This window comes from Primulina huaijiensis, chromosome 3 (assembly GCF_012295235.1).
Source record: "Primulina huaijiensis isolate GDHJ02 chromosome 3, ASM1229523v2, whole genome shotgun sequence".
Lineage (NCBI taxonomy): Eukaryota > Viridiplantae > Streptophyta > Magnoliopsida > Lamiales > Gesneriaceae > Primulina > Primulina huaijiensis.
In genome coordinates this window covers 9,360,727-9,371,059 of record NC_133308.1, presented here as the reverse complement: position 1 = coordinate 9,371,059, position 10,333 = coordinate 9,360,727, and the positions used below count along the sequence as shown (strand labels likewise).

The following is a 10,333-nucleotide window of genomic DNA, read 5'->3' as shown; positions in this document are numbered from 1 at the left end:
CAAGAGCAGGTTGTCCACAAGTAGTATAATTCGGTGAGTCCGATATCGTATCCACAGGGAAGCTAAGGTAATTACAAGTCCACTACAATGTCTTTTTGTTTTGTTTTTGTTTTTGTTTCTTTTTAATTTTAATTGTTTGAATCTTTAATGGGTAAATTTTAATTGTTCAAATTTTAATTTAAGTAGTTGAGATTAAAGGATCCACTCTTGGTATTTTAATAAAGTTAACATTAACGAACAATATTGAAATCCACTTAATAAAATGGTTCCAATATATTAAATAATCATATTTATATTATGTTATAAATTATTATCTTATAAGTATATAATATATACCAAAACTTATAAATGTGGTCAAGTATTTATTGTGCTATATATATTTGTAAACACTAAATCAAGGTTCCCACTTTAAATGGTTGGTAAAACCAAACAAACATTTAAATGGTTCCAAGAATTTAATATTATAATATATTCATATATTTATAAATCAAGACATCCACTTTGAATGGTTGGTAATGCCAAACAAACATTTAAATGGTTCCAAGAATTTAGTGTAACATATAGCAACAATAAATCAAAACTCCCACTTATAAGTAGGGTATAAAAATGCTTAAAAAAATAAATATAACATAAACAATAAATAATGATTAAATAATATAAAACATAGATTCTTACCTTTTAATAACCTTATTATAATGCTAAGACTTTCACCTTATCATCTCAACTTTAGGAAGTTAGCTATTCATTATTCAAAGTGTAAAACTTTGAATATGAAATTAACATGCTAATTGTATTTAAATGAAGAAATAAAGGAAAAATATAGAGAGAAATATTATGAACTCAAAGGTTTGTTCATAGAATGAGGGATATCTCAATACATTACAATGCACCCCTATTTATAGCCAAATTTGGGGAGACAACCACAAATAAAATATTATTTTTTTACACATAAGTCTTCATTGGTGTTCCAAGATATTATATTATATTACACATCACTTTTGAAAATCTTCTTCTCCGAATTTGCTTCTTCACATAAAAAAAACATGTGGATAATTTAGTTGTCTAGTTGTGGTATTTTTTTCAAACCATTTGACCAAGTAATTTGAGAGATATGGTCAAAATACTAGATCATGGTAAAACTGCCACTCCTTTGGTAACTTTATTTGTTGCTTAATTTGATTCCAATTGTGAGAGGATTTTTATCTCATGCTTGTCAACAATATTGTAGATATTATAATCAACTTTCTACAGGTCCAAGAATCATCTTAATCCTATTCGCAACGCCAAGTTTATTCTTGTTTTATCGAACCTGTAAAAAATAGTAAAAACTTGTAATTACACAACAAATTATATTTTATAAAATTTATTATAAAACATATAATATTTAAACATTTGATAAAACAAAAACTATATATTTATATTATAAAACATTTAATTAATGTACAATTTTTATGTTTATCAAAAGACAATACTAAAACCATGTTTGTTAAGAAGCGACCCAGACACGAAGTACTTACGGATGTTTGGCACATATATCACATTGTTCAGAGTCAGCTATTTTCCAGGTGTTATATTTAGAACAACTTTTCCAGGACCTTTGATTTCAGAAGTAGCATAATTTCCCATGAATAGTTTTTCTCCATTATCAGATTTCTCAAGATTTGCAAACATCTCCTTATCAGAGAAAACATGGCGAATGACACCAGTGTCGATCCACCACTCCCATGGGTTTGAATCCACCAAATTAACTTCAGAGATTACAACACAAAGATTCATGTTTGAAACCTCTTCAGATATGTTCTCTACCGCATTCATCTCTCGGTTTTTCTTTGATTTATTACACTTAGAGGCCTTGTGACTCGTGTCATCACAATTATAGCATTTTCCAGAGAATTTCTTCTTTGAAATTCCTTCTTTGGACCCACGTTCATTATTTTGTTGAAAGGAAAAAAGTTTCTATTTATCGAGCTTTGGCCATGCACGAAAACATTTGCTTTGGAAGCAACTGGAGAAAATCAATCGTCTTTGAGAACTCTTGTTGTCTTCCTCAATGCGAATTCGAACAATGATCTCTTCAACATTCATCTCCTTACGCTTGTGTTTCAAATAATTTTTAAAATCTTTCCAAGCCGGTGGTAACTTCTCAACAATAGCAGTAACTTAAAAAGATTCTCTCAAAGTCATCCCCTTAGCATGAATCTCGTGTAGAATCACTTGGATTTCTTGAACTTGGCTGATAACCGTCTTAGAATCCATCATTTTAAAATTCAGAAAACGTCCTATAAGAAAGTTCTTGACCCCAACATCTTTGGTTTCGTATTTTCTGTCAAAGGGTTCCCATAGCTCTTTAGCTGTTTTCTTTTTGCAAAAGAGATTGTAGAACGAATCGTCCAATCCATTCCGTACATAATTGCTACATATGAAATCAGAATGATTTCATGCCTCTAGAGCACTGATGGATTCAACATCTCCCTCACCGTTTTTGAGTTTAGTAGCATCTTCATACCTGAATCTGGCAAGGTTCAGCGTCTTCAAGTAAAATAACATTATATGCTGACACATTTTGAAGTCCACACCAGAGAATTTCTTTGGTTTTTCTCCGTGACTGGCTGGCACAACAATTGTAGCAGTACGTGGGGCAACATGAGGAAAGACTTGAGGCGTAACGGGAACAGTGACATGACAGACAATAGGACCAGTTTCTGTCATGCCCCGGGACCGAGGCGTTTGTGACATCCGGCATTATTTAACAATTACTTGAAAAACAATAAACCTCGTAACAAATAGCCAAAACAAACTATTCTTTTTCATAAATAAATATTGTCTTTACAATGACAATAGAATAAAATTACATCAACAGTTTTGCGGAAGTGAAATACAAAAGAAATATGTAAAATCTTGATTCTTGATCTTTCGATACGATCACCAACCCCAGAACGCCTCCTGTCCTCCTCATTCAATTGCTTCTTATTCTTATCTCGAGAGATGTAAGGGGTGAGTGTTTTGGAAAACACTCAGCAAGTGGAGGCCGATCGATTTCCACAAATACATATAGAGATAATTTTAAAAGCATCTTTTAACAGGCTTTTAGAACTTATTACATTGACTTATCATAACGAAACCAAATCAAATTCGAAAAATGAGGCAGAGATTATCAGACAATTCGGAACAAACACAGCACTATTACTCATCTCATTTTCCATGGTCAAATTGTCCCCCATATGTTAGTCCTCTAAGAGGTGAGGCCAGAACACAGTTTTATACCCACTGATTGGGGCCAGACAGAATTACAATCTTCGTTCTATATCCAACTCGAATTGTAACAGTGTACCACAAAATCAAATTTCAACACCCCATGGATGTCCCCTTGGTGCACAATAAAAGCTTTCAATGTGGTCAAATGTTATCCAAACTCAAAGGTCACATTGATCCACTAAAGGGTTATTTCATGCGCATTAAATTTGTTCATTCCTTTAGCTCTTCTCCTAGCTCTCTTTTTGGTTCTTTTAGGACAAGAAATAATGAGCTTCCTTGAGCTAAAATATTTAGCCCATGAGCTGGGGTTTTACTCCTCCGGTGACGACTCTTCGATTGTTGCAGTTTCTTATAACGTAGATCCCTTTTGAGCTAATCTTCGAGCTTTTGAGTTACTTTCTTGAACCGTGTTAGCTGAAAATTTAAGTTATAGTTGAGTTTTATAGTTAAGCTTAAAGTTTTGAGCTTAATTTCGAGTTTTATTTCTTACATAATTTGCTTTGGAATTTCCGGGTTCTCACAGTTTCCCTTTGCACATTCGTTTAAGAAGTCATATCTTAAACAAATCACCTAACGAGTATAACAAAATATGTTTTAAGATCGTTAGCTAAAATGCTAAAATCCCAAGTAGGAAAACAACAATAATAGAACAGTAAATGAAAGTAGGATGCAATATATACAGAAAAAACACTCAACAAAAGCAGTGCGCAACTGGAAGTATAAATATCGAGTATGTGAAACAATAAGAAACCAGTAAATCAAACTGATGCCAATACGAAGTACATTTTCCTTAAAATAGATTTTTTTTCCCTCCGAAGGTGCTTCGAGGATCCAGACGGACAACTATTTCCCAGGGTATAATGACAAAACCATGCACAACTTAGCAAAAAGTAAGTACACCAAAGAACTAAAAACATACCTTCATTATATAACGAAAACTGAACGGAAGTTAAATGAAAAGTTAACAATATGAAATGCAACAGAATAATGAGTGAGATCTTGAGTGTGTTTGTAAAAAATATATTTTATATATAAGGATTGAGGAAATGGACACAATATTTATAAGCTCCAAAATACAAATCAAAAGTCATGTAAGATTAATTAATTCAATTAATCGTACAATTAACTCAAGAATATGGAAAGTCAAAAGGCACATTCACAATCATGAACCACAACTAACTCAATAATGAAGAGAACCAAAAGAAACTCTCATATTTGATCAGTCATAATTTTCATTCAAAATTTAAATTTAATTCAAATTTCCAATATTTATTTTATGTCGTTATTCTATTTTCTGCTCAAATGGACATAGCAATGAAAATTAAAAGTTTCGGAAAAAAACCCGAGTTTTCAATTATTATTTTGTACTACTTTAAAAGTGCATCTCAAAATGGATATTTAATCACAACGAGTCGTTTTATAATATAACTTGAGCATCGAAAAAACAATAAAAGATATTAATCAATCGCTAGTTTCAATTTCAACAAAAAATAAATATCTGGTTGAAATAAGAGAGATTTGTTTTAAATTTTCAACAAAATAATTGTATCTGTCAGTCTTTGCCATATCGAAAAATTTTCTGCAGTTCTTGATTCACACAAAAAATGTTTATGTACTCTTAAGGTCCAATTGTGTTTTTTCGGATGAAATTCGGTACAAAATTTTGAAAATATGGAATTAATATATGATATTTGATGACTAACTGTTCTATATATGATATAACATATACAATTTTGAGTATAAAATTGGAATAATTATATTATATCAACATTTGTTACACTTGTTTGTGTACTCAAATATCATAACTTACTATCAGATCTGAAAAAGTTGATGCAGAAATATCATATATTAGTACCACATTTTTAATGTTTTGTAACGATTTTCATCAGAAAAAATACACATAATTAATATCGATTTTTTGTTATACATATTTTGGACATTAAAATCATATATTAGTATCATACATAGAATATTTTGTATTCGAATATCATAAATTAATACCATACTTTCAACGTTTTGTATCGAATTTCATATGAGAAAAGACATACCATTAATTTCAGTACTTGTTATACATATTCGAATACTCAAAAATCATATATTATTGTTAGATCTGAAATATTTTGTACTTCAATATCATATAATAATATCAAATTTTTAATATTTTGTATCAAATTTTATTCTAAGTCCGGAATCAAGAAGGACAAAAATATTTTTTTACTTGAAGTTTATTTTGATATGACAAGAACCGAACATAAATAAAACTATACTAATAAAAATTAAATTGGTCCTCTTCCTGTTTTTCGAATCTCTCTCCCCCAAACAAAAAGTGGGCGAGTTCGTTCTTTATTTTTGTCCTCAGTCTCTCTCACATTCAACTTCAAAACCGATCGAATTTCAAAAATTAGTACCAGTTTCTTTCTTAGCTCAGCAGATCTTTAACATTTGATTGTGTTTAAATTTCTGTTGTTTCTCTCCTGTAATACCACGTTTTTGAACGGAGGTTTTTTTTTTTTTTGTGTTAATGCACTCACAAGGTTTGACTGCGAGCAATTTCATGTGAGCCCCTTTCTGAGTTCAATTTTTTTAATCATTTATTGTATTTTAAGTTCTTCGTTTTGGAATGTAGCTGTATTACGCACATTTCTTTGAATGCTGACGCGCATAGTTACCTGTAATGGTGGGTTCTGAACTTTGGATGATTGTTACCAAATGCTTTGACCATTCGGTGTTTTTGCTTTGTTGGGGTTGTGTAAAAATTTGGTTTTCTGATTTTTCTTCAATATTCGCGTGTGTTTGTTCTTGAGTTTAGGGATTCATGGGGTATGGGATTTCAATTCGAGCAATGTTGAGATTTGGCTTTATGTGATATGGAATATTGTGTTAGGGCTCGATTACTCTTCACTTTCAGTCTAGTTACATGGGGACTACATTAAGGTTTTCCTTTTACTTTGTTTGTCCAGCTGCTTGAGAGTAAAACCTGGAAATGTCTTTCATGTTACTGCAGATGGATATCATTTGATTTTATTTAGTGTTCCATGTGAAGAGTTTTGATTGCAAGGAATAAAAATGGAGGTTGAAAAGCGAGGAATAAAAGGCGGATTTTCTCAGTTGCTCGACTGGAACAGTAAATCTCGAAAGAAACTATTCTCTAGCAAACCTGAAGTACCTGGTATTTTTATTGTGTCCTCCTTATCGTAATAACGTCTCTTATGTTACCCTCCTTATATGATGTTATAATAATGTATATCTCGTACTTTCTTGGTGTTGAATTGCTCTTCAGATGCCAAGAGTTCGAATCCAATTAAGGAAAATTTTTGTGAGTCCGTGATTGCACGACCTCAGCCGGTAGTTTACCTGAATATACATACTTTTGTGTTTATACACCAATTTATATTTTAACCGGTGAGCTGATTCATTACACATTTTGCTCTTTGCTTTATTATTGAATGAAGGGATCGAAACATGGATTTGCTCCAAATACTAGAGTTCACATTGATGATCATAATGCTTCGTCAGCGACTGGTGATTTAGAGGCTGGAACAAAAGCACCTGGGGTAGTGGCACGTCTGATGGGACTGGATTCATTGCCCTCTACAAATTTTAATGATCCTTGTTGTACTCCTTTTATGGAGTCTCGCACTGTCAGAGATTCGAATTACTTGAGGGCTGTTCCTACATCTCAAAGCGAGCATGATATTGTAGTATTTGAGAATGTGCGAAACAAATTGGATGGACTAACTCAGAATCCTTTAGACCTGCGGATGCAGAAGGTTCACAGCCGACCAGTCGAAAGGTTTCAAAGTGAAGTTATGCCACCCAAATTTGCTAAACCTATATCCATTACTCATCACAGACTCTTATCTCCCATTAAAAGCCCTGGATTCATCCCACGTAAAAATGCAGTTTATATAATTGAGGCAGCTACCAAAATCATCGAACGAAGTCCACGGCCTGGCATTAAAGAAAAGCCGCCATCACTTGTGTCTTCATCTCCTCCAATTAGAATTCGGGACTTGAAGGAAAAGATGGAGGCTGCCCAGCGATCGTATATATCATCTGATTCATCGCAGAAAAACAAAGAGCAAAATTTTGTTAAGAATAAGAAGAAACAACTAAGTGTTGAAGATCTGGGCCAATCAAAGGACAGCTTCTTGCACGAAGTTTCTGAAGAATCTAAAAGAGTCAACTCCCGAAGAGTAAGGAGCAAGGAAAAATCGGTTTTGCTTGCAGTCCAGGCAAAGGCCAACATTCAGATGAAGGATAAGTTAACTCCAGTTAGTAACATAAGTCCTGAGAAGCAGAAAGAAATTCGTGATGCCAAACCTGGACTTCTCAGTGGGAATATGCCAAGTAGGCAACAGAAAGTGGAGAAGAAAAGTTCATCCAGAAGGCCTTCTGAGGTGCTCAAACCTAACAATCGGAAGCAGAATTTTGTATTTGTCAAAGACACAGAAAAATTTGAACCTTCATTTCCAGACTTGAAAAACAGAAAAGAGTCTAATTTGTCAGTTGATTATGTAGATGGGAGGAAGGTCATTAAGACTGTAAATAAGATTGTCGTTAATGGCGTTGTAACATCGAGGACAGCAAATTCGATGGCTACTGATCCGGTAAAACCAATTTCATCTTCAAAAACAAAATCTTCAAAGACAAGAAGATTAATCCAGCGGAATACTCAATTTGATGGTAGTGTTCCTCTGAAATCATCGTCTTTAAAAGATGAAAAATCTGGAAAGTGTAATATAGCATCTGAAAGTAGTTCTAAATGGGATGCAATGGAGAAGAAAAGTTTGGATGTTGTGTCATTCACATTTACATCTCCAATCAAAAAGTCAGGTGCTGGTTCCAATTTATGTGATCCGACCTCAGAAGTTACTTGCTCTGTGTCTCCTGGATCTTTGTCATGCAAATCTGACTTGAGAAATTCTGATGCATCCAATTCAGGGTTTATTAGAATTAGTGGAGATGCTTTAAGTGTGCTTTTGGAACAAAAGCTCAAAGAATTAACATCTAGGGTTGAGTTGTCGCAGCAAGACTTGTCTGAGTTTTCTAGTTCTGCAAACATTAGTCCCTCTGTCAATTTGGTGAATTCATTGCCAATTGATGAAGATGTATGCCAAGGCCAACTGGAAACCAAGAACCCCAATGGTTGCTCTTCTGTCAACAAACCTTTTCTCAGAGGGGAGAAAGAAAACAAGGTATGAAACCTTAAATATATAATTGTCGGATATGGTGTAAACTGTGAACATAGAATATTTGGATGAAATAATTTTTTTTATGGGAAATGTTACTGATTAGATACTTTCTGGTAGTTTTTATTAAGAATAGAATACCCAGTGAAGAGATGGAACTCGTTGATTTGTTCTTCCAATAAGAAAAATCCTGGTAGTGACAAAAATATTATAGGCAAGAATCTTCTCAGAACCTTTCTTGATGATGTGTTAGTAGTGATTAATCTTAACGTTCTGAGCTAGTATAGAAACTAATCCTGCAAATGATTGAGAAGGATTCTCTGAACATTTTGGAAAGGCCCAATTGGAGGAAAATATATTTAACCTTTCATATTTCTTACTTGGAAGCAACAACGGCTTGAATTTGCTATCCATAGGGCAATTCACAGCAAAGCATTCACTGAATCACTCTGAGTGCGTAAATCATCTATTGGATGTGCTAGGTCTCGTTTCTGTCACACTCCCACTCATAGGGAATTTCAACCAGTATATGTTTAGGTTTTGTACAGATCACAATAAGGGTAATTCAGTATGCCATTTTTCTTTATTTTCAGGGACTAGTAGACATGGACAAGGAAGGTAGCGACAGGAAAATTGAAAGTCAGAGACATGTCAGTTTGCAAATGTCCGGTTCATTTGCCAGTCTGCCTTCTTTCTCAGGATCTAGCTGCTACTCGTTCGATTTTGGCAGAAATGTAATAATGGAAGGTAAATCCATCTATCCTCTTTTTCCTTTAGTATCATTTTCTCTGTTACGAACTCTTAAGTCTTACTATATCAAAAGATGAATATTTTCTACATTTATACTCTGCATTAGCATTCTGATTAGTACACAAAAGTTTCAGGTAGAATGCAATATTTATCCCCTGAATCTTATGAGGGGACGAATTGGAGCTTGACAGGGAAATCCCACCTATCTGAATGTGATGTGGAAATATCAGATACCGCCTCATCACTCTCTGTGGGGACTCTATGTGAAACTGTTGCTTCAAGCTTATATGCAACAGATTTGAAGGATACGCCATTCTGGGAGTTACATTATATTAAAGCTATATTTGACAGCGCAGAGTCGATGATAGAAGATTTTGCATTGGGACAAGCTCACACGATCATACCTCCCAACGTCTTTAGCCAGTTAGAGGATCAACTCACTGACTCAAACAAACTTACGGAAGATCGTTTTGTTCTTGAACGTAAGCTACTGTTTGACCGTGTGAACGAATATCTGGAAACTGATAGTAAGATAGTTATTGCTGGAAGTTGCAAAGCCTGGGCTAAACAAACAGCACTTTCCTATAGGAAGCAATGGTTTGCTGAAGAATTGTACAAGGAAATATCAAGGTGGCAATTGGCAGATGAAGTGATGGTGGATGAGCTGGTAGACAAGGACATGAGTTCAAAAATTGGGAAATGGGTCGATTTCGGAATGGAAGCGTGTGAAGAAGGTAAAGAAATGGAGGAAAGAATATTGAGTTCTTTGGTAGATGACTTGATTGATGATTTCTTATCCTGAAACCCACAAAGGTTCTTTAGTTGCTCTTATGGTTATGAGACATCTATGCTAACTTATTGTTTTTACATTTGTAAGCATGAAATTTTATCATAAGCCAATTTGTTTTTTGGATACGATGATTATTGTGTCAAGCCTTTTTAAAAAAAAATGTTGTGTTGTATTTTTCTTTTGTTGTTCAAAAGAGAAAAAGAAATGTTTAATCTCTTAACAAATTTCCAAAAATTACTTTAATCCACATAATTCCCCATGCAATACACTGGCATAAATTTACCAAAATCATCATACGTTAAATAATTAATTTCTACACACGGTATATACATAATATATACAGGAC

The 10,333-nt window shown here is 33.6% G+C and overlaps 1 protein-coding gene across 11 annotated transcripts; it reads left to right on the top strand.

The window, feature by feature from the left end:
- The first annotated feature begins 5,532 nt into the window (after nucleotides 1–5,532).
- Nucleotides 5,533–10,110, top strand: LOC140973486 (uncharacterized). 11 transcript variants are annotated; one of them, XM_073436341.1, is made up of 6 exons: nucleotides 5,533–6,424; nucleotides 6,536–6,600; nucleotides 6,708–8,091; nucleotides 8,200–8,453; nucleotides 9,041–9,194; nucleotides 9,326–10,110. In XM_073436341.1, the coding sequence occupies exons 1-6, from the start codon at nucleotides 6,322–6,324 to the stop codon at nucleotides 9,997–9,999; spliced, it is 2,634 nt and encodes an 877-aa protein (XP_073292442.1). In that variant the 5' UTR covers nucleotides 5,533–6,321; the 3' UTR covers nucleotides 10,000–10,110. The 11 variants fall into 11 exon arrangements, with proteins under 11 accessions (XP_073292442.1, XP_073292440.1, XP_073292439.1 ...); XM_073436339.1 differs by having other exon boundaries at nucleotides 5,534–5,811; nucleotides 6,299–6,424; nucleotides 6,708–8,453; XM_073436338.1 differs by having other exon boundaries at nucleotides 5,534–5,811; nucleotides 6,285–6,424; nucleotides 6,708–8,453.
- The last annotated feature ends 223 nt before the right edge of the window (nucleotides 10,111–10,333 follow it).